The 24712-nt window shown below is 43.2% G+C and overlaps 1 protein-coding gene across 1 annotated transcript in view; it reads left to right on the top strand.

Moving 5' to 3' along the window:
* Positions 1 to 22574, top strand: part of TMEM163 (transmembrane protein 163) — a 244868-nt gene extending 222294 nt beyond the window's left edge. The window contains exons 6-8 of the mRNA XM_077447805.1: positions 12020 to 12131; positions 20477 to 20618; positions 22154 to 22574. Coding sequence (XP_077303931.1) covers positions 12020 to 12131; positions 20477 to 20618; positions 22154 to 22214 — 315 coding nt within the window. The 3' untranslated portion in view covers positions 22215 to 22574. The remainder of the gene's footprint in view (positions 1 to 12019; positions 12132 to 20476; positions 20619 to 22153) is intronic.
* Positions 22575 to 24712: the final 2138 nt, after the last annotated feature.

Raw genomic sequence — 24712 nt, 5'->3', positions numbered from 1 at the left:
CCTATAATGCAAAGTCTTCTTTCATTACCCAGCCCCCCACCTCAACCAGGAACACCACCATAAAAGCCCTGTGATTACATCCTGAGCCTTGATGGTCCAACCACAGGGAGTACAGCAGTCTACTTCTCCCAGTGACAGCTACCACTCCTGAAGTCCGGCCACTCAATATATGGCCGTGTTTGGGGTGGCACTTAACCCCAGTGACTCCTAAAGGCACAGCACACACTCAACTTATGGGGACACGTGAAGGCCAGCCAGGGGAACAACTGCAGGCCACATCTCTGTTCTACCCTACACACTTACTTCCCCACTTTATCTATGGCGGGAGCCATTGTAGCCACGTAGGCTGGACTTCAAATATGTCTTCCGCTCTTCATCTCCATTACATGTGTAGCACCCTCCTAGATAGATGCTAGGAACGTTAGGTAAACTTTGTTTTTGGCTTAGTTTTTACTTTTTGGCTTCCTTGTAATCAGTAGAACAGCTGGTGATTGTGCTGGGCTGTTCTGGGCTCCACTGGTTGCAAATTTGATTGTTTCCTCCTACCTTCTGGAAGATTCTAGACTGTAGTAGACTGGAAAGGTAAATACAAAACCTGAATATTTTTCCTGTCTCAGCCAATCCCTGGGGTGATCTCCATTTTATTCTCTAGGGTCTCTGGAAAAAAAATAAAAAGTTGTTCCAGAAACATGCTTGTAATCCAAAGCACTCTCATATCAAAGTGAATTTCCCCATAAGAAATAATGGAAACTCAGATGACTCGTTCCACAACCATCTTTTCATAAATCCTTCAGTTTGTAGTCCATAGAAAAAGATTATAACCAGGTTGTGTAACCATAAAATGTCCATCCACAAATGGAAGCCTCCACAAGGGGATTAGCAGAATCCAGCAGGAGCTACTTGTGTTCTAAGTGTAGCAATATGGTTACATTTAATGAAGGTACAACATTGAGCAACTCACATGGTTGATGATTAAAACAGGCACATCTAAGTATGCAGGCATCCAGGGTAAAACGGTCCACACAGAAAACAGGAAATTATCAGGGGACAGTGGAAGAAGGGGAGGATCAGAGAAGACAGGATCAAACAGCCTTTTTATACAATGCGGAGAATTAACCCCCACAGTTAGATTAACAAGCATGCTTTACTGCATATACAGACTGATTTTACTGTTGTGGGTTTAGTACAGTGAGGACATCTTGTGGTAGAGAAGAGGAACTGCGGCAGACCGCTCAGCATTGAAGGTGTATAATAGCATACCTCACAACTTTATGAGATGAAAATGAGGGACACACCTATTAGCAAATTTATGTAGGCATAGGACACACCCCCTGCCACGCCCCATTAAAAGAGATTAGTTAAACCCACAAAAGTTTTTTTTTTCTTTTCTTTTTTTTAGCACTAATATTCCTTTATTTTGGTTTTTGATATTTACAAATGCAACAATTTAGAAATTGGCTGAAAGGTTTAGCAACTGAGAAACACTGAGAAACATAAAAAGTGCATTTTATATTCAACTATATAGATCAGACCAAAATGAGGGACACATGAGGGGGGAAGAGGGACAGAGTGACATTGCTCCAAATCAGGGACAGTCCCTCGAAATCTGAGACAGTCTCTCGAAATCCGGGACAGTCTCTCGAAATCCGGGACAGTCCCTCAAAATCCGGGACAGTCCCGCGAAATCCGGGACAGTCCCTCGAAATCCGGGACAGTCCCTCGATATCTGGGACAGTCCCTCAAAATCAGGGACAGTTGGGAGCTATGGCACAGATGTTTTCTCTTTTAAACTTCCAGGGGGATGCTAAACAAAAAAACAAAAGAATAGAGTCCAGAGTTGGGCCTTAACGTCAATCATGTAGTCGCTTCTAAGTCTGCATTTCTCAGCATTTTTCTAATTGATAATTAAAGAATTTCAGGTGGGCCCCTTTAAAATACTGTATAGGAGGTATATTCAGATATCTTCAAAGCTGGGCTCAAGCCAGTTCTGACATCAGAAGAGTACATTATATTTATTTCCGACATGAACAGAAATTCTTGGATTTGTTGTGTTTGTTCATGTAGCGGCACGGGGCTTGTTTGTAGAAAAGTCTGATGCGGAGACGTATATATATATATATATATATATATATATCTTCATTTATATGCTAATCAAGGAGTTTAATATATTTGTGTGAATTAGAGTTCAATCCCCGGTACATATTAACTAGTTCCCCCCCTAATGGAGTGTCAGGAGCAATCAGGGCCCGGGCCGGCGGGATGACAGTGCGGGGATATTACGCCTCGGCACACCTGCGTTATGCGGATCCGTAGTGTGAATAAATTGGGAGGCAGATCTGTGAGGTGAATAGTAATTAAGGGAGAAGCCATGCCAAGGATTACAATGCCAAATTTCCCCTGAGACTTGGTGAACATCTGATCAGCAGTCTGCCAGGAGGAAGAGGGGAACAGACCGTGATGCTTCCTCTCCGGTTACAGAAATGAAAACAGTCCGTGTTGTGTGTAAAAACCAATCACATCGTCCAGATCCTTCTCCCATACTGTGTGGCAATTGTTGGCGTGCGCAGCCTATTACCCCAGAGCACAAACACACATGTGTGTATATCAGCAGAGCCGTGACCGGTGTCAGTAGGGCTGTGGATGAAGTCAGTCGTTTTTTTATTTTTATTATTTTATTAATTATTTTTTTTACAATATTATTTTTTTACATTTTATTTAGGAGCCTTTAATTGGGGGGTTTGGTGAAATAACAGGGGTCTAAAGAGAGAGAAAGGGACTTCCCCAGTCCCTTTTTCTGCAGCCTCAGCTGCACTGGACAGTGAACAAATGGGAAGTGTTGAGTCGCTTCCTGTTCATTCACAAACTGAAGCAGAGTAAACATAATTTACATGCCTCAGTTAAGAATGAAAACAGTAGCAATCAGTACAGATCACTCACTGTGTTTATTTATCTATCCTGAAACATCCCCTGCAGCAGCTGGTAGGAGAAGGAGGAAGCAGGCAGCACTGCAGGGGTGAGATAGGGGATGCCAGAAAGCAGGGGGAATCAACACCGCACAAGGTGATTAGGGTTTGCCCAAGCACACCTCGCACACACTGTGCTCAGGCCTATGGCGGCAATCATGAAATAATGCACTGCTACAGGAAACAATGAAAATTCTTTCAGACAAAGACTTGATTCACATATCATGATAATCATCTTTATTTCCAGATATTTTCAGTCGCGTTCAATGACAATGACAACCCATCACAGATCACACAGGACCATTGTTTTAAACCAGGCATGTACTGGCCATCGGGACTACTGGGAGTTTCCCGGTGGGCCGATGGCTCAGTGGGCCAGTCCAGTGCAGTCCTGGAGCCACTACTCTCTGACAGTGAGTGATCGCAATTTCACTCCTGTCACCAAGGAGCAGCTGCCGACACTTGCTGGAGAGAGGATTAGACTTTCTGCTCCCTCCAGCCTGCAGGGGGAGATAGACAGCCAGCAGACTTTCCTTCCTCTCTCCCCTTATCACTTATCACATGACTGGAGAAAGGAGCGAGATGCTGCCTTCAGAACTGTGAGTACACGTGGGAGGGGGAGGAGAGGGAGGACACACTGATGTAAGTGGACTGCTGATGAAGACACTCTGATGTGAAGGGGGCTGCTGATGGGGACACTCTGATGTGAAGGGGGCTGCTGATGGGGACACTCTGATGTGAAGGGGGCTGCTGATGGGGACACTCTGATGTGAAGGGGGCTGCTGATGGGGACACTCTGATGTGAAGGGGGCTGCTGATGGGGACACTCTGATGTGAAGGGGGCTGCTGATGGGGACACTCTGATGTGAAGGGGGCTGCTGATGGGGACACTCTGATGTGAAGGGGGCTGCTGATGGGGACACTCTGATGTGAAGGGGACTGCTGATGGGGACACTCTGATGTGAAGGGGACTGCTGATGGGGACACTCTGATGGGGACACTCTGATGTGAAGGGGACTGCTGATGGGGACACTGATGTAAGAGGACTGCTGATGGGGACACTAATGTAAAGGGACAGTTGATGGAGACACTGATGTAAGGGGACTGCTGATGGGGACACTCAACATTAAAGTGGGCCAGTCTGGATGAAGTTCAGGGCCACATTTTTGTCCCAGTCCAGCCCTGTTTTAAACTAACTTCCAAGAGCACCATGGGATAGCTAAAATGCAACACAGTAGATGCTAGTTGAAATTGGGTTGGGTTTGTCTGATTGAAATCTCAGACTGAGATGCCCAGTAAGGGATAAGTCACTGAGATGAGTCATCCTCTTCTATGTGTGAACATTGCAGCTTGAGCTATTGAGCTCTGTAAACAGGATTTACATTGCAAAAGTGAATGTCATGAATCAGCAGTAAATATGGTCAGATCTGTGCATCTACACTCAGAAAATTGGGACCAGACTGTGTATGCTTTAGGTGAAATGTATTTACACTGAAACAAAATCCTTCCAAACACCAGCACAAAGCAAACATGAAAATATAAGTCAACCAAAAAGCCCAGTGACTGAATTTCTGACTAATAACTAGCAAACAGAAGCCTAACAACTAACTATATCCAATATATAGAAAATGGGGAACACCGAAAAGCAGGGGAAAACTAGAGGTCAAGGGAGCACATGGAAAGGGGGAAACAAAACTGGGACCGGGAGCAAGGGAGAGCAGGTACAAGGCAGCAGGGTACAGTAAACAGGACAGGAGCAGAAACAGGAACAAGATAATTACAAGGAGTATCTGGCATCAAGCAAAACACTGGAGTGAGAGGCACTTAGGAGGGAAGCAGACCTAAATACCCTCCCAGCAGCCAGCATCAGGTGGAAACGGATTACTGGGATCTGTTGGTGCTGTGAGACACCCATTGGTGGACACTGGAATTATAACCCTCCGCCCAGGGAACCACGGTGTTACCAGCAGGTGATCCAGGTCCTGACACCGAAAGTCTGGAAAATATGAAAAGGAGCTTAAAGAGGAACTGCAGTCTGCTCACAATGTGTAATAAAAACATCTTTTCCATTCTGGAGCTTTCCTCCAACCACTTTGCATATTATTTTATATATACTGTAATTCTGTACTGTACTTGTACTCATGAATATGCTGCAGAAATCTCCCCCCACTGAGTCTGGCTGCAACCGTCTTAACTGTGGGCAGCTGAAGCTTCTGCCTATTCATTTCTTGGACACACAGAAGCACACCTCCAGCTCTGTAGCTCTCATTTGCCCTCTTATGACTCACCCCACCCTCCTTTCTAGTAAACTCTTGTGAGAGAGAGAGAGAGAGCGAGCTGTGCATGATGTCTCAAGCCTAGGCTAATGACCAGACAAGAAACAGAAAGTGGGCTGTATAAGGTATTTACTGTCAGATCGGGTCCTGTCTCCTAGCTAGACACAGAGAAGAGTGAGGAGAAGATGGCCCCCACCTGTCTCCATATCATTGCATGGCGGGAGCAAGGTCAAAACGTCACTTCTGCCCATAGCTCTTAAAGGGCCATTTTTTTCTTCGTTCTTTTTCAAATGACAAATTGTTTTATTTTTTTTTATTGCATTTTAGTGTAAATATGAGATGTGAGGTCTTTTTGACCCCAGATCTCATATTTAAGAGGTCCTGTCGTGCTTTTTTTCTATTACAAGGGATGTTTACATTCCTTGCAATAGGAATAAAAGTGACACTTTTTTTTTTTTTTTTTTTTTAAAACAGTGTAAAAATAAAAGTTAAAATAAATAAGAAAACATTATTTTTTTTTTAAACGCACGCCGCCATGCAACCTGTAGAATTTTTTAAACATCACCTATGGAGATTTTTAAGGGTAAAAGTTTGTCGCCATTCCACAAGCGGGAGCAATTTTGAAGAGTGACATGTTGGGTATCAATTTACTCGGCGTAACATTATCTTTCACAATATAAAAAAAAATTGGGCTAAGTGTACAGTTGCCTTATTTTTTAATTTAAAAAAGTGTATATTTTTTTCCAGAAAAAGTACGCTCATAAGGCCTCTGCGCAAATACGGTGTGACAGAAAGTATTGCAACAGCCGCCATTTTATTCTCTAGGGTGTTAGAGAAAAAAATAAAAAAAAATAAAAAATAATTATATATATATATATATATATATATATATATATATATATATATATATATATATATATATTGTGAGGGGGTTCGCTCGGTAGCGGGTGTGTGTGACCCCCTGGATGGGTTCACAACACAAAGTCAGGCACAGCAGACAGCGGTGTAGGTGCAAAAAATAAAAGATCCGGTTTATTTAGGCTACATGCAGTGATACATATAACAGCCAAACAAAATAAAACAAGAAAATAAATCCTGGTCAGCTTGACCTCTATCTACACACGTAGACTCCCTGTCTAACAACTGGGTGCAGCCTTGTGCTGCCCCAGTCCCTGTCTCTATTGTAGGGGTTTGCCACACAGGCGTTAACTCACCGCACAGAACAGATCTCAGACTCCCCAGTCTACACACACAAAACTGGTTCCAGGATGGAGCATCTCCCTATGCATGCTGGGGTTTTTTGTAGAGATCTTAATGAGCCCACTTACTACAGCTGGGCTCATTAACTCTTCCCCTCTAATTGTAAAAGTCTGCATAAAGCCTGAATCTAGGACACACATATTTCCCATCCTGAATACAACCAGGTGATTTTACCTGCTTGCTGCCACATACCCCCCCCTCTTGTTTCAACCTTGGGGTTGTAACACAAGCAGCCAGACACGCATGTATCCGAGACAAAGCATCCACATTCCCCATTTTAACACCAGGGCGATGCTTAACTGTAAAGTTAAATTCCTGTAGGGCCAGGAACCACCTATTTACCCTTCTATTGGTCTCCTTGTTTTGAGCCATCCACTTTAAAGGAGCGTGATCAGTCACCAGGTCAAAGTGCCTACCTAGCAGATAGTACCGAAGGGAATCTAGAGCCCACTTCACTGCTAAACATTCCTTCTCAATCGTGGCGTAATTTACCTCATGGGACTTCAACTTCCTGCTGAGGTAAATGACTGGGTGCTCTTCCCCGTTCCAGACCTGGGATAACACTGCTCCTAACCCAACGTCTGATGCATCAGTTTGTACAACAAAGTCCTTAGAGAAGTCTGGTGAGTACAACACTGGCTGGCTACATAAGGCTGTTTTTAAGGACTGAAATGCTTCCTCAGCCTCTGGGGACCATTTAACCATAACCGACTCTTTCCCTTTTGTCAGGTTGGTGAGGGGCACAGCCTGAGAAGCAAAATGGGGAATGAATCGTCGATAATAGCCAGCGATTCCCAGAAAGGCTCGTACCTGTTTCTTGCTGTTGGGACGTGGCCAACTCTGTATGGCCTCGACTTTATTGACTTGGGGTTTTATCACCCCCCTCCCAATAGTGTACCCAAGATATTTGGCCTCCTCCTGTCCAATGGTACACTTCTTTGGATTGGCCGTAAACCCAGCTTCCCGGATAGAGTCTAGGACTGCTTGTACTTTTGGCAAATGTGAGACCCAGTCTGTGCTATGGATAATCACATCATCCAGGTAAGCTGCAGCATATTTATGATGGGGCCTCAGAATCTTATCCATTTTCCGCTGGAATGTTGCCGGTGCATTCTGTAACCCAAACGGCATTCTCTTATATTGGAATGCCCCATCTGGGGTTACAAACGCAGTTTTCTCCTTGGCCGACTCGGCCAGGGGAATTTGCCAATACCCTTTGGTGAGATCAAGAGTTGTCATATATCGGGCTGTTCCCAGCCGGTCAACCAACTCATCTATACGTGGCATGGGGTAGGTGTCAAATTTTGTAACTTTATTTAATTGTCTAAAATCGTTACAAAACCGCCAGCTCCCATCAGGTTTGGGCACTAGTACAATAGGACTGGACCAGTCACTCTGGGACTCCTCTATCACACCCAATTCCAGCATCCTTTGAACCTCCCCACGTATTGCCTCCCGTCGGGCCTCTGGTATTCTATAAGGTTTTAGTTTTACCCTTTCTCCTGGCGGGGTGATAATGTCATGCTCTACGCCAGATGTTTGTCCCGGAAGCTCAGAGAAAATCTCTTTGTTACGAAGTACAAACTCTTTAACCTCCTGTTGTTGGGGTTTCGATAAGGTGTCTGCTATTCTAACCTCAGGAACTAAGCAATCAGGCTGTACTTGTGACAAAGTCTCTGCGACTAGGGATTCCCTATCGCTCCAGGCTTTCAGCAGATTGACGTGATAGATCTGCTCCGGCTTTCGCCTTCCTGGCTGTCTAACCCTGTAGTTCACCTCACTAATTTTTTCAATTACTTCATATGGACCTTGCCATTTGGCCAGAAATTTGCTTTCAACCGTAGGGACTAGCACCAAGACCCTATCCCCCGGGGAAAAGGTACGTGTCTTGGCCCCACGGTTGTACACTCTCTGCTGTGCTAACTGCGCTTGGGTTAAATGTTCCTTTACAATTGGCATTACCTGTGCAATTCTATCTTGCATCAGGGCGACATGCTCAATCACACTCCTGTGAGGAGAACTCTCATTTTCCCAAGTTTCCTTGGCGATATCCAGCAGCCCTCTTGGGTGTCTCCCATAGAGCAACTCGAAGGGTGAGAAACCCGTAGAGGATTGGGGTACCTCCCTAATGGCAAACATCAGATAGGGTATTAGACAGTCCCAATTCTTTCCATCTCTATCCACCACTTTCTTTAACATTTGTTTTAGGGTTTTGTTGAATCTTTCAACCAACCCATCTGTTTGGGGGTGATACACAGATGTACGCAATTGCTTCACTTTGTACAACTTGCATAATTCTTTCATAACCCGGGACATAAAGGGTGTACCTTGGTCTGTAAGCAGTTCCTTACAAATACCCACGCGGCTAAAAACAAGAGATAGCTCTTTGGCTATGGTTTTGGCCGAGGTATTTCGGAGAGGAATTGCTTCCGGATAACGGGTGGCATAGTCCAATATAACCAAAATGTACTGATGCCCCCTAGCAGACTTCATTATCGGACCTACCAAATCCATTGCGATCCTCTCAAAGGGGACCTCAATGATAGGAAGAGGTACCAGTGGGTTACGGAAATGTGGCATAGGTGCCGACTTCTGACACACAGGGCAGGAGGAACAATACTTTTCTATTTCCTTCATGACCCCAGGCCAATAGAATCTCTGCAATACCCTCTCTCTGGTTTTCTCTGTCCCCAGATGACCTCCCAGAATGTGCCCATGAGCCAATTCTAACACCAACTTCCTGTAAGGTTTGGGCACTACAAGTTGCTCAATGGTTTCTTCTGCCCTTTGAGCCACTCGATATAGCAGGTCCCTTTCCATAGTGAAGTAAGGATAAGGGCAAGTCTTATCTGGGTTCACTAACTCGCCATCTATTTTCACCACATTTTCCCGTGCCTTTATTAGGGTGGGGTCTTTTAACTGTTCTGTGGCAAAATTTTCCCTGTGAACCTCAAGATCCGAAAACTCCACAGACGGCATGTTTTCATCTGAGGATGTTGGCTCCCCCCCAGTTTCTTGAGTTTCCCCCGCCAATACCGACAAGGGAAATTCAGGAGAGTCCTCACCACTCCCAGAGGAATTCTGGTCATCTTCCTGGTTTATAGGGACACCAATGGGGGCCTCAGGACAATCCCAGAGTTCCCAGAATTTTGGAAAATCCCTTCCCACAATAGCATCATGTGGTAACTGAGACACTAACCCCACCTGATGAGAGAGGTTACCTTTGGGGGTCTCAAAAAACACTGAAGTTACAGGATACTCTCGGGTGTCCCCATGCACACAAATAACAGCCACCCTGTTCTTCCCAGAGACCTCTGTAGTAACTAATTCAGCTTTTATCAATGTTACCAGGCTACCTGAATCTAGCAACACATCAACATGTCTACCATTAATACACATTTTACATAAATGTTTCTCAGGTCCCCGAATGGCAGTGCATGCAACTGTCGCAAACAGCGACTGACGTCTCTCCCTTATAAAGTCACATTGCATAGGCTCATCCACAACTGGGCAATTGGCTGCAATATGTCCCTCTTGCCGGCAGCGGTAGCAAATAATTTTTTTCGCTGCCTCTTGCAGCATGGGCTTCCTGGGCTGCTCCCGCCAGACCTTAGGTAGAACTCCCACCCTCTCACTCTCTCCACCCTCACCCCTTGGAGTCATCTTACCCGCCACTGGGGATGATCTGGTCTTAGGGGGGAAAGTCCGTGAGTCCCTGGAAGAGGTGGTCAAGTTCTCTGTAGCCAAGTACCTCTCAACCAGATCCACAAGTTTATCTGCATTTTCTGGGTCTCCATGGCTTACCCATTTTTGGATGGCAGTAGGAAGAGCTCTCAGGAAACGATCCATAACCACACGTTCCACAATGTTTGGTGCGGTCAAAATCTCTGGCTGCAGCCACTTCCTGCTCAGGTGAATGAGATCATACATTTGAGACCTGGGAGGTTTTCCAACCTGAAAAGTCCAGTTATGCACACGCTGAGCCCGGACTGCCAGGGTGACACCCAGCCGTGCCAATATTTCTGCTTTTAGCACCACATAGTCTTTTGCTTGGTCAGGCTCTAGGTCATAATAAGCTTTCTGCGATTCCCCAGTTAACAGAGGGGCCACCAGTCCAGCCCATTGCTCCTTAGGCCACTTTTCCCTTTCAGCAGTCCTTTCAAATGTGGTCAAAAACACCTCCGGATCATCCTCTCCAGTCATTTTTGTCAGTAAACGGCTCACACCAAAGGTTGCGGTATTATTGTACCCACTTGCTTCATTGGTCTGCGGACGTTGCTGTATCAATGTCTCTATTTGCTGTTGAAATTTCTGCTCTTGCTTCTGCAACAGGTCTATGAAGCGGGCTTCAGATCGCTGCTGGGCTTGTTGCTGAGCTTCCAAACTCTGCTGCAAAGTTGCATTTGTCTGCTGCTGATTTGCATTTGCCTGCTGCTGGGCTTCCAAACTCTGCTGCAAAGTTGCATTTGTCTGCTGCTGATTTGCATTTGCCTGCTGCTGGGCTTGTTGAGCTGCAAGGCTCTTTTGTAAAGCTGCATTTGTTTGCTGCTGGTTTGCATTTGCTAGAGCCAGCTGTCTCAGTATCTCCTCCATGCTGGCCTTAACAACAAAAAAAAAAAAAAACTGCCCGCATTCTCCACCAACTGTGAGGGGGTTCGCTCGGTAGCGGGTGTGTGTGACCCCCTGGATGGGTTCACAACACAAAGTCAGGCACAGCAGACAGCGGTGTAGGTGCAAAAAATAAAAGATCCGGTTTATTTAGGCTACATGCAGTGATACATATAACAGCCAAACAAAATAAAACAAGAAAATAAATCCTGGTCAGCTTGACCTCTATCTACACACGTAGACTCCCTGTCTAACAACTGGGTGCAGCCTTGTGCTGCCCCAGTCCCTGTCTCTATTGTAGGGGTTTGCCACACAGGCGTTAACTCACCGCACAGAACAGATCTCAGACTCCCCAGTCTACACACACAAAACTGGTTCCAGGATGGAGCATCTCCCTATGCATGCTGGGGTTTTTTGTAGAGGTCTTAATGAGCCCACTTACTGCAGCTGGGCTCATTAACTCTTCCCCTCTAATTGTAAAAGTCTGCATAAAGCCTGAATCTAGGACACACATATTTCCCATCCTGAATACAACCAGGTGATTTTACCTGCGTGCTGCCACAATATATATATATATATATATATATATATATATATTATATAATGTTTGGGGGTTCTAAATAATTTTCTAGCAAAAAAAACAGTTTTTAACTTGTAAACAACAAATCTCAGAAAGAGGCTCAGTGGTGCCTCTTTCAATAATATGCAATAATATGGAGACAGGTGGGGGTCATCAAAAATATATACAAGGCTGATCCATTCAAATCTGCAATGTTATTATAGATTGATGTAATGCAGCATGCGCTGTCCATGGTCCTGAAGCACTGGCAGATGTGTGATACATAAGAGCAGCTATCCTTTCTACATGCCGGTGGTTGGATTTAATAACCTGGTGTTTTCTCTTTTTTACAGGATAGCTTTCTGTTCAGTGTCTCCATATTAAGCGGGATCCTCTGCTCCCTATTGGCTGCTGTAAAATTCATGTTGGGAAAAGTCCTGACGAGTCGAGCACTGATCACTGATGGTAAGTTATAATTCCCTAAATGGGTACTTGCAAAAAAAAATAAAAAATGCGTTGCATACTAGCACATTATAAAATACTTACCTTAGATCGAAGCTGTTGCAGCAATCCCTGCACACTGCTGTGACTGGAGTTATTTCAGGGTTCGCGGGCGCTGTGATTGGCCAGAGCCGCGATGACATCACTCCCGCGCATGCACACGGGAGCTGCCGGTCATGGCATGGTTGCTGAAGAAATGGCACGAGCGAGCCGTTTCTTCAGTGCGCATTTGCTGCTGACGTTGTCACATGCGGATACAGTGAATATCTCCTAAACGGTGCAAGTTTAGGAGATATTCACAGTACCTACAGGTAAGCCTTATTATAAGCTTACCTGTAGGTAAAAGTGGTAGAACACAAACACTTTAATGTGACATATATACAGTACTGTGCAAAAGTTTTAGGCAGATGTGAAAAATGCTGTAAATTAAGAATGTTTTCAGAAATAGAAGTGTTAAAATGTTATTTGTGATCATTTAACAAAATGGAAAGTAAATGAACAGAAGAGAAATCCAACTCAAATCAACATTTGGTGCCATTTACCTTCAAACCAGCATCAATTCTTCTAGGTACACTTGGTCACAGTTTTTGAAGGATCTCGGCAGGTAGGTTGTTCCAAACATCTTGGAGAACTTACCACAGATCTTCTGTGGATGTAGACTGTCTGAAGTCCTTCTGTCTCTTCATGTAATCCCAGACAGACTCCATGATGTTGAGATCAGGGCTCTGTGGAGGCCAAACCCATTCTTTCCAGGACTCCTTGTTCTTCTTTACACTGAAGATAGTTCCTAATGACATTGTCTGTATGTTTGGAGTCACTGTCCTGCTGCAGAATAAATTTGGGGCCACCCCTGATGGTATGGCCTGATGAATGAAGTCTCTGCCCGTATTTCTCAGCATTGAGGACACCATTGATCCTGACCAAATCTCCAACTCCATTTGCAGAAATGTAGCCCCACACCTGCAAGGAACCTCCACCATGCTTCACTGTTGGCATTATTGTTCCGGTTTCCAGTCCTTCACAAACTGCCTCCTGCTACAGCCAAATATTTCACATTTTGTGTCCAGAGCACCTGCTGCCATTTTTCTGCCCCCCAGTTCCTATGTTTTTCTGCATAGTTGAGTCACTTATCCTTGTTTCCATGTCAGAGGTATGGCTTTTTGGCCACAATTTTTCCATGAAGACCACTTCTGGTCAGACAGTAGATGGGTGTACCTCGGCCCCACTGGCTTCCACCAGTTCTGTGCTGATGGCACTGCTGGACTTCTTCCGATGTCGATAGGAAGTAAGCATGGTGTGTCTTTCATGTGCTGCATTATGTTCCTTGTTCACTGTGTCTGCGGTCCTCAACATTGCCCATTTCTTTGTGCTTCTTCAAAAGAGCTTCATGCAAATCCTGAAACCCCAGTCTGCTTTAAAATCTTTGCCTGGGAGAGAGCTTGCTGATGCAGTATAACCACCTTGTGTCTTGCCACTGTGCTCAGTCTTGCCATGGTGTATGACCTGTGACATGAAACTGTCTCCCACAACCTCAACTTAGTAGCAGAGTTTGGCTGTTCCTCACCCAGTTTTAAGCCTCCTACATAGCTGTTTCTGTTTCAGTTAATGACGGTGTTTCAACCTACATATGAATTTGATGATCATTAGCCCCTGCTCTGTATAATTGGTTAATCATACATCTGACTCTAATCCTGCAAAATCCCTGACTTTGTACAAGTGTGCAAATTGATGTTGGATCGAAGCCAAAGGGTAGTCACACCAAATAATGATTTGATTTGGATTTTTCTTCTGTTCCCTCGCTTTGCATTTTCATTAATAAAAATAAACACATATAAGGTATATTTTGGAAAGCATTCTTACTCTACAGCATTTCTTCACAATGTTTGCACAGTACTATATATATATATATATATATATATATATATATATATATATATATATATATATACAGTGCCTTGCGAAAGTATTCGGCCCCCTTGAACTTTTCAAGCTTTTGCCACATTTCAGGCTTCAAACATAAAGATATAAAATTTTTATTTTTTGTGAAGAATCACCAACAAGTGGGACACAATTGTGAAGTGGAACAAAATCTATTGGATTTTTGAAACTTTTTTAACTAATAAAAAAATGAAAAGTGGGGCGTGCACAATTATTCGGCCCCCTTGCGTTAATACTTTGTAGAGCCACCTTTTGCTGCGATTACAGCTGCAAGTCGCTTGGGGTATGTCTCTATCAGTTTTGCACTTCGAGAGACTGAAATTCTTGCCCATTCTTCCTTGCAAAACAGCTTGAGCTCAGTGAGGTTGGATGGAGAGCGTTTGTGAACAGCAGTTTTCAGCTCTTTCCACAGATTCTAGATTGGATTCAGGTCTGGACTTTGACTTGGCCATTCTAACACCTGGATATGTTTATTTGTGAACCATTCCTTTGTAGATTTTGCTGTATGTTTGGGATCATTGTCTTGTTGGAAGAGAAATCTCTGTCCCAGTTTCAGGTCTTTTGCAGACTCCAACAGGTTTTCATCCAGAATGGTCCTGTATTTGGCTGCATCCATTTTCCCCTCAATTTTAACCATCTTCCCTGTTCCTGCTGAAGAAAAGCATGCCCAAACCATGATGCTGCCACCACCATGTTTGACAGTGGGGATGGTGTTTTGAGGGTGATGAGCTTCCACATGTTTGGTGTGTCTCCCAGGTGGCTTGTGGCAAACTTTAGACAAGACTTTTTATGGATATCTTTGAGAAATGGCTTTCTTCTTGCCACTCTTCCATAAAGGCCAGATTTGTGCAGTGTACGACTGATTGTTGTCCTATGGACAGACTCTCCCACCTCAGCTGTAGTTCTCTGCAGTTCATCCAGAGTGATCATGGGCCTCTTGGCTGCATCTCTGATCAGTCTTCTCCTTGTCTGAGCTGAAAGTTTAGAGGGACGGCCAGGTCTTGGTAGATTTGCAGTGGTCTGATACTCCTTCCATTTCAAAATGATCGCTTGCACAGTGCTCCTTGGGATGTTTAAAGCTTGGGAAATCTTTTTGTATCCAAATCTGGCTTTAAACTTCTCCATAACAGTATTACGGATCTGCCTGGTGTGTTCCTTGGTCTTCATGATGCTCTCTGCACTTTCAACAGGACCCTGAGACTATCACAGAGCAGGTGCATTTATACAGAGACTTGATTACACACAGGTGGACTCTATTTATCACCATCAGTCATTTAGGACAACATTGGATCATTCAGAGATCCTCGCTGAACTTCTGGAGTGAGTTTGCTGCACTGAAAGTAAAGGGGCCGAATAATTTTGCACGCACCACTTTTCAGTTTTTTATTTGCTAAAAAAAGTTTAAAAAATCCAATAGATTTCGTTCCACTTCACAATTGTGTCTCACTTGTTGGTGATTCTTCACAAAAAATTTTAAATTTATATCTATATGTTTGAAGCCTGAAATGTGGCAAAAGGTTGAAAAGTTCAAGGGGGCCGAATACTTTCGCAAGGCACTGTATATATATTACCGACGTGCAACTCACATATATATATATATATATATATATATATATATATATATATATATATATATATAGGTGAGTTGCACGTCGGTAATTGGTGTCAGTGTAAAGCAATCATGCCTTCCCAAGTTAATATTTTAAAGTATTACCACTTATGAATAAGATAACATAGATCAAATTCATCGCTTTTACATTTCTATTGATTTAGGTGATTTAATATGTTATAATGGTAAAGAAGAGGTTAACACTGCTGGTGTAGCATCTTCCAGAATTTGGCTGTGGCCCCGGACCCCCTCTGGTCAGATTTAATTACAGAGAGGCTTGGAATGCGCTGTTCTCTCCGGACCCGCAGATCCTCCAATATACTGATATAGTTTGTGCTGAGCTGTACTTACCGACCGGCACTTAGATAATAGATGGGGATTTAGACGCAAACCGCAGAGGAATATCTGCAGACATTATACTGACTATACAGGAACTATTTTCAGCTCTGGTAAGAGCAGTCCGAGGACCGAGAAGAGGGAGGTCTCATCCACAACACAATAGAACACAGTATAAGGATACACAAGGATGTTTAAAATGAAAATCTAACTTAAATACTTGGATACACCAAACAGAGTTTATACAATGCACACAGTACACAAACCAGGCACAGAGCACACACAGTGTACACAGCATACACAACATACATAGCACAAAGTGTACACCATACAGAGTATACAGAGCACACAGCATACACAGTATGAAGCCCACACATTGTACAGAGCACACAGCATACACTGTATGAAGCCGACAGAGTGTACAGAGCACACAGCATACACTGTATGAAGCCGACAGAGTGTACAGAGCACACAGCATACACTGTATGAAGCCGACAGAGTGTACAGAGCACACAGCAAACACAGTATGAAGCCCACAGATTGTACAGAGCACACAGCAAACACAGTATGAAGAACACGGATTGTACAGAGCACACAGCAAACACAGTATGAAGAACACGGATTGTACATAGCACACAGCATACAAAGTATGAAGATCACAGAGTGTACAGAGCACACAGCATACACAGTATGAAGCCCACAGATTGTACAGAGCACACAGCATACACAGTATGAAGCCCACAGATTGTACAGAGCACACAGCATACACAGTATGAAGATCACAGAGTGTACAGAGCACACAGCATACATAGTATGAAGAACGCAGAGTGTACAGAGCGCACAGCATACATAGTATGAAGAGCACATAGTGTACAGAGCACACAGCATACACTGTATGAAACCCACAGAGTGTACAGAGCACACAGCACACACTGTTTGAAACCCACAGAGTGTACAGAGCACACAGCACACACTGTTTGAAACTCACAGAGTGTACAGAGCACACAGCATACACTGTATGAAACCCACAGAGTGTACAGAGCACACAGCATACACAGTATGAAGCCCACAGAGTGTACAGGGACAGTACACACCATACACAGCACAGAGAATACACAGTGCATAGAGTGTATAGAGCTCACAAAGGATTTACAGCACGACAAATACAGAGCACACAGAATCTACATATCATGTACACTGCAAGTACACTACCTATCAAAGTACCCTCAAAGCAATTCCCTCTTAGGCAGCTATTACCACAACAAGTGTCCCCATTGGAAGATATCTCCTCACATCCTGTTTCAGTGACAACTGTTGGATTTCACCAGGACATATATGAGGGTGAATCTCCCAGCAGGGACACAGATGGTATTAAGAAGAAAAAAAACAGACAGAGACTCTAACCCTCCACATTCTATTAAAAAAAATAATAATAATTTGCATAACAAACTCTGAAGGGGTTGTGCCCATCAAACTTCCATTCAAGATTCATACATTTTTCTAATCAGATTCAATTGCATTTATTAACAGACCCCTAATTATTAGGAAGGGTAATTGATGTGTAGCACCCCCTGTGTACAGTAGATAAGTTTCGTTTGGGCTCCTGCTGTACCCAGAGGTGCCGGGGGTAATTTGCTGGGAGTGAGTTTGGCAGAGCTCCAATAGCTCTCTCTGTTGCCTCCCTCTGGCTTCTAGAAGCTTCTGGAGAGTTCTAGAACCTAGAGGGTGGAAGGTCAGAGATGAGGTCTGAATATTTATGGAGTCTCCTCCAAACTCAGAAGGTGAAGAGATAACCCATATGTATTCTGGAGCCTGGCTATGCAGGAGCAGAGAGTCCAGGGTCTAGTGGGCTGGGAGGGGACCCCTGTGCTGGGGGGCTCTGCCTCCAGGCAGAAGGGGTAAGAAGAAAGGAACGAGAGGGGAAGAGAGAGAACAGCAGTTAAGGAATTCTCACACCCCTTTAGCCTCAGCTAGGCTTCCTGCAGAAGGCCTGTTCAGCAGTCACCACAGGAACTACATGATCTTTACAAGGGACTGAGTGTGTAGCTTCAATCCTACACCCCGGAGCCTATAGAGGAGAAGCAGCCAGGTGCAATACCCAGCTCAAGTATTAAACTTTAGATCTGGGCATCTCATACCACCATTCCCCATCCAATGTTGATTCACCTATTAAACTAAAAAACAAAACAAAGCCCATGGACTGCTTTCTGTCTACAGAGTGTGTGCTGAAAATACCTGTTGCCTGGCTGTGTCTGCAAAGGGGGACCCAAAAATCCAGCAGACATTACAGGGCTAGCGCTAGAGATAAGATAACATGCTGGCCGAGCACCGTTCATATTGGTGGTCAGTGCTGGAAGCTTCGTCCTGAATAAGACTGGCGCCGGGCTCCCGGCACTGACAATTTCTTCCTTCTCTCCTGGCAGATTCCCCCCTCTCACTCTTTTTATTGCAATGATAACTCATTCATTAGGAATCGCCCGCGGCTACAATTTGAGAAATTAAAATGACTTGAATTAAATATTGATTTGTAATAAAGAACGCGGAGACATCGCTGAATATTGATATTAGTCCCATATTTTATTGCTCGCTGTGTCCACATCCTTATATGAAAACATCTTATATCCATCGCTGCAATCAGTCTACATTGCACTACATGGTTATATTCTTTCTATTCCATTCTATCCTATTGTTTCTCTATTATATTCTTTTCTTTTCTAATCTTTTCTTTTCAATTATATTCTATTATTTTCTATTCTGTTAGAATACAATGTATTTTATTCAAAATTCAAATTTGGGAAGACAATTATATTCCTTCTGTTCTATTCTTTTTTCTATTCTATTCTATTATTTTATTGTATTTTCTATTCTATTCATTTCTATTCTATTCAAATCCAAATGTATTCTATTTTATTTTATTTTTTTATTTTGAAAGATGTTTATATTATTTCTATTCTAATCTATTCTTTTAGTTTATTTTCTGTTTTATCCAAATTCAAATTCAAATTTATTCTTTTTGGAAGATGGTTATTTCCTTTTTATTTTATTCTTTTTTTTATTCTATTCTATTCTATATGAATTTATTCTATTCAAATTTTGGGAAATGGATATATTAGTTTGATTTCATGCTAATCTAATCTTATAATTATTCTATTCTATTCCTTTCTATTCTTTTCTATTATTTTATATTCTATATGAATTTATTCTATTCAAATTTTGGGAAGTGATTATATATTCTTTTTATTTTATTCTATTCTATTGTTTTTTTCTATTCTATTCTATTTTTTTCTATTTTTCTATTTTATTGTTTTCTATTCTATTCAAATTCTTATTTATTTAAAAAGATAGCTAAATTCTGTCTATTTTATTCTATTCTTTTATTTTCTATTCTATTTTGCTGTGTTTTACTCTATTTATTTCTATTCTATTCTTTTATTTTGAATTATTTTTTATTGTATTCTTTAATTTTCTATGCTTTTTTTTTTTCTATTCTAGTCCTTTATTTTCTATTTATTTTTAATTCTATTCGAAAAAAAAATTTAATTTGATTTGAATTTCATCTGAAATTTTTTTTGTTATTTTGGATTCATTTAAATTTGTTACTGTTGTAATTCGGATACATCCGGATTACTGACTAACGAAAAATTTATCCGAATATCGATTTGGAACAAAACAACCTGCACATGTCTATTGCTGACCGTAATTGCCATGGGCAAGTTTTGAAGGTGAGAAGGCCCATTTACATGATGGCGTTGTGGTATGGTGCATGTTGGTACGTGCTTTACCGCAGCATGCCAACACGCATTAAATGCGTTGGGAGTTGGGTTGCCTCGACAGAAAATGATGCATGTACTGATATTTGGCAGAGCACTGCCCCGCAGCATGCTATCATGAAGCACGTCAGTCGGAAGGTGATTTGGGTTTGCCATTCAGAGTGAACAGGACTGCATGTGCCATTTAACGTGCGTCGCCTGCTGCGTTGGGGCGTGCAGGTAATTCACATACAAGCAAAGCTGAGCTGAAGAGAAGCAAGCTGACAAAAATCTTCTGCAGTGTGTGAGAGCACAGTGGGCCCCATCTACCCTTGGGGCCCCTGTGCCCAGCCCACATTGCACACTTTAGGGATAGGCAACTGGATCTGACAACCATGTAGTATAGCGGCCTTTCTAAATAGGCTTAAAGCTCAACTCCGGGGGAAAGAATAAATCTTCCATTGAAGCAGGGCTGTCCTCTGCACTGCAATGATAAACTGCTCAGTTATGTCGGGGGGATCAAAAAAAGATGGTGCTGTCCTTCTGGAGAGAAAAGCGGAGGAAGGCATTGTCACTCTGACCATGATAAAATGTATGAACTTTAGAATAAAAGTCACACATGGAGTTACAGTGTTGTATGAAATCATATCATATTTTTAATGCTGGCATCTTTATAGGATTCAACTCGCTGGTTGGCGGCATCATGGGATTCTCTATTTTGATCAGCGCTGAGGTTTACAAGCAGCACCCCTCCGTCTGGTATCTGGATGGGACTGTCGGGGTTCTGATCGGACTGATCATCATGAGCTATGGAGTCAAGTGAGTCCAAATCTAAACTGGGGGCCATTAAATGTTGGAGCTGCATCCCCACAAAGGGACAGAACATTTGTGTGAATTAAACCATGAATGGTGTTATTGGGCCCCATGGGCACTGGGTGATAAGCCAGGGTGTATGAGGCTCTGGTATTTGGGTGCAGCTGGACAGTACACCTAGCAGAATGAATGTTTAGGGCAGTATGTGCCCAGTGATGAACGCTTGGAATGCAGACTTCTTATGTTCCAGTCATTCTTCCCTGGGAACAAACTGCCCTAAACCTTAGTACTGCTAGGTAAGCCAACCAGCCTGGAACAACCATAAAGTTTGGCAGGCTGCCAGCAGGTGCATCTATGCCCTCTACCCACACCTAAACACCAAAGCTATATGCACCTAGGCTAAATACTCAGCATGCATGAGGCCTCTGGGTGTGGCTTAGACAGACCAATGACACGACCTAAAAAAAAAACCCATAAGCTTTGTAAGAACTTGAAACATGATCCTCTCTGTGCTGCTCTGATCCAGTTTTCAGTTGGTGTTAGTGGGAGGAATAGTGCCTCATCATTGGTATCAGTGGGAGGAATAGTGCCCCATCATTGGTATCAGTGGAAGGAATAGTGGCCCATCATTGGTATCAGTGGGAGGAATAATGCCCCATCATTGGTGTCAGTGGAAGGATTAGTCCCCATTATTATTGATATAAGTTGGAGAAATGGTGCCCCATCATGGGTATCAGTGGGAGGAAGAGTGTCCCACCATTGGTATCAGTGGGAGGAATAGTCCCCCAATATTGATATAAGTGGGAGGAATAGTGCCCTATCATTGTTATAAGTGGGAGAAATGGTGCCCCATCATTGATATCGGTGGGAGGAATAGTGCCCCGTCATTGATATAAGTGAGAGAAATGGTGCCCCATCATTGATATATGTGGGAGGAATAGTGCCCCATCATTGGTGTTAGTGGAAGGATTAGTCTCCCTTATTATTGTTGGAGAAATGGTGCCCCATCATTGCTATCAGTGGCAGGAATAGCCCCCCAATATTGATATAAGTGGGAGGAATGGTGCCCCATCATTGATATATGTGGGAGGAATAGTGCCCCATCATTGATATCAGTGGGAGAAATGGTGCCCTATCATTGATATATGTAGGAGGAATAGTGCTCCATCATTGGTTGGTATCAATGGGAGGAATAGTGCCCCATCATTGCTATAGGTGGGAGGAATAGTGCCCTATCATTGGTATCAGTGGGAGGAATAATGCCCCATCATTGATATAAGTGGGAGGAATAGTGCCCCATCATTGGTATCAAAGGGAGGAAAATTACCCCATTGTTGGTGTCAGTGGCAGGAATATTGCCCCATTGTTGGTGTCAGTAAGAGGAGTAGTGCCCCAAGGGCCAGATAAAGGCAGGCAAAGGGCCAAATCCGGCCCCCAGGCCGCAGTTTGGAGACCCTCACTCTACAGTATACTGTCAGGGGAAACCCTTTAATAAAATCCATAATATCTGAGTGCTCAGTGTCCTTCTCTTGTCCCTGCAGACTGTTGGTGGACATGGTTCCTCGAGTCAGACAGACGCGTCACTACGAGATGTTTGAATAAAGCCGCACGGGGACTCTCCATTGCCAACGGTGGCCACAAGTCACACACAGTGTTTTTCTTTCCCTACAAGTATTTCTGGCTACTATTACAGAACAACAAACTAAACATGACCGAAATGATCAAACTGACATTTGTGGGGCCAGCCTGTGAAGGGTGTGCGCCCCTCCCCCTCCCACACCCCCACCCCCCAGTATGAAAGAGTTTCATTTTGGATCCAGCACAAAACCCCTGCGTGAAAAGACTGGTGGAAGCAGCAGACTGTGTCCTGGCCTTTGCTTCATGTACAGAATAAGCGAACATCGAAAACATCTCCGACCGCGGATACGTCCCACGTCATGCTCTGTAAGAGAACATTATAAACAGCCAATGACGCAAAGAGTATTTTTCTATATATATATATATATATATATATCTATACATATATATATATGTGCGCACAATAATCTGAGGGACCCATTCCGGCACTTGTGTGCCTTCCCTTTATGCCAACACAGAAGACTTTAGTAGCACAAAGTACAAAGTTGTACCGTTTTATCAGATACAAAGAGCACATTTATTAAAGGAGATCTCCGGTCAGAAAGAGGGAACAAGAAATCCAAGAGGCGATAATGTCCACTGCCATCTGTGAAATTCTTTTATTGTGCTGCCAATCCTTACTTTTGCCAGTCTCATCTTTGCTCATATTGGCTCACTATGTCCTGGACCTTTTACCTATCACTGTTCTTTTAATGGTGGCCATTTTAACCTATCCCTTCAAAAGAACCCTTAAAGCAATTGTATAGTCAATTGTATAACTTTTACCTACAGGTAAGCCTATAATAAGGCTTACCTGTAGGTAAAAAGAATATCTCCTAAACCTGTACGGTTTAGGAGATATTCCCCTCGCAATGAGCAACTGATTTCAGCGGCGCATGCGCACCAGGGGATTCTCGGCTGAACTATTAAAATACATTTCTATTTTATTTATGTATTTCATCTAACTACCTGTCTATCTCGGACGTCAAAGTTACCTGCAGTTCGGATAACTGACAAACCTGCAGTGAAGTGAAGTGGAATATTTGGACCTTTAGGATCTGTATGGCCCCGAGAGAACCTCCTCAGGTCTGTAGGTAAAGAGTTTCAGAATGAGTAATTGCATGTCTAGGACTGCCATCTTGTGGACAACTACTAAACTGCAGATTTTAATGTTTTTTTTTAATTTTATTTTATTTTTGCTAATTCTATAGTTATGATAGGAACAAAGCAAACAATATAAATGAAAGAAATAAAACAATCCAGTAAAATATCCTAACAGCTTACCAGCTAAATATTGCATGAGAAATTAAAAAGAACCTGTCAAAAAGTGTCACATCAAGGGATCCCACCCAAAAGGTAGATGCTGTCATTGACCGACTCCCTGGCTAATTCTAAGGCAAATCTGCAGCCTCACATACAGCCCCAGACTTGGCACCATCAATGGAAGCTGAATGTTGAGCAGAGGACAGCTAACTGTTGCCTTGGCAGAAAACTTTAATTGCTAAGAGAATAAATATTATGAACATTGTAAAGCTTGTACGACATTACAGGCAATTGCTGAGCTCATCATGGTGACAGGAGGGAGTACACACTTGGGTATGTGCAGCTCAAAGGAACAGGACAGTGCTCCCTTCCATGACACTAGGGGGTGCTGGTCCCAACAGCTGCTCCATCCCTACTGTAGCAACCCTCTGACACGCAGGATAGTACCTCCAGAGGCAGGGCATGGCTAACATTTCACCCCCAGGGATGAGTCCATGGCTAAAATGGGGGAGGGGGGGACCGAGAAAGGATACTGGACCATACCTTCCGAGTTTTGAGATGGGAATGAAGGACACCTACTAACAAACATATGTAGGCATAAGACACGCCGCATGCCACACCCCTTTAAAGGAGAATTAACCCCCAAAAAAATAGGTTAATTAAATCCACAAGGGCTTTTTTTTACCACTACTATTCCTTTATATTGGCTTTAAAAATGTACAAATGCAGCAATTTAGAATTCGGATGGAAGGTTTAGCACTGGGAAACACTTTTTGAAAGATAAAAAGTGCATTTTACAACTATAGAGATCAGACCACAATGAGGGACACATGAGGAGGAAAGAGGGACAGAGGGACATTGCTCCAAATCAGGGACAGTTGGGAGCTATGCTGGAGAAGAACATATGTCACCAGCACACCAAGCATTTATTAAAGAAAACAAAATCTGTGTAAGTACAGCCTTTTAAAGCGGAACTTCAGTCATTTTTGTTCAACTTTCCATCTATTAAATCTTCTCCCCTTATTGTCTTAACTGGATAGTAAAACATTTTGTTTTTTTTCTGCCAGTAAATACCTCATACAGTCCACTTCCGGTTTCTTGTCTGGTCATTAGCCTAGGCTTATGACATCATGCACAGCTCTCTCTCACTCTCATGAGAGTTTGCCAGGAAGGGAGGGGGTGAGTCATAAGAGGGCCAATGAAAGCTGCACAGTTGGAGG

This window comes from Lithobates pipiens, unplaced genomic scaffold, assembly GCF_037356315.1.
Source record: "Lithobates pipiens isolate NorthernLeopardFrog02 unplaced genomic scaffold, aLitPip1_a1.2 Scaffold_22, whole genome shotgun sequence".
In the NCBI taxonomy this organism is placed as follows: Eukaryota; Metazoa; Chordata; class Amphibia; order Anura; family Ranidae; genus Lithobates; species Lithobates pipiens.
This window is presented reverse-complemented; position numbering and strand designations above follow the sequence as displayed.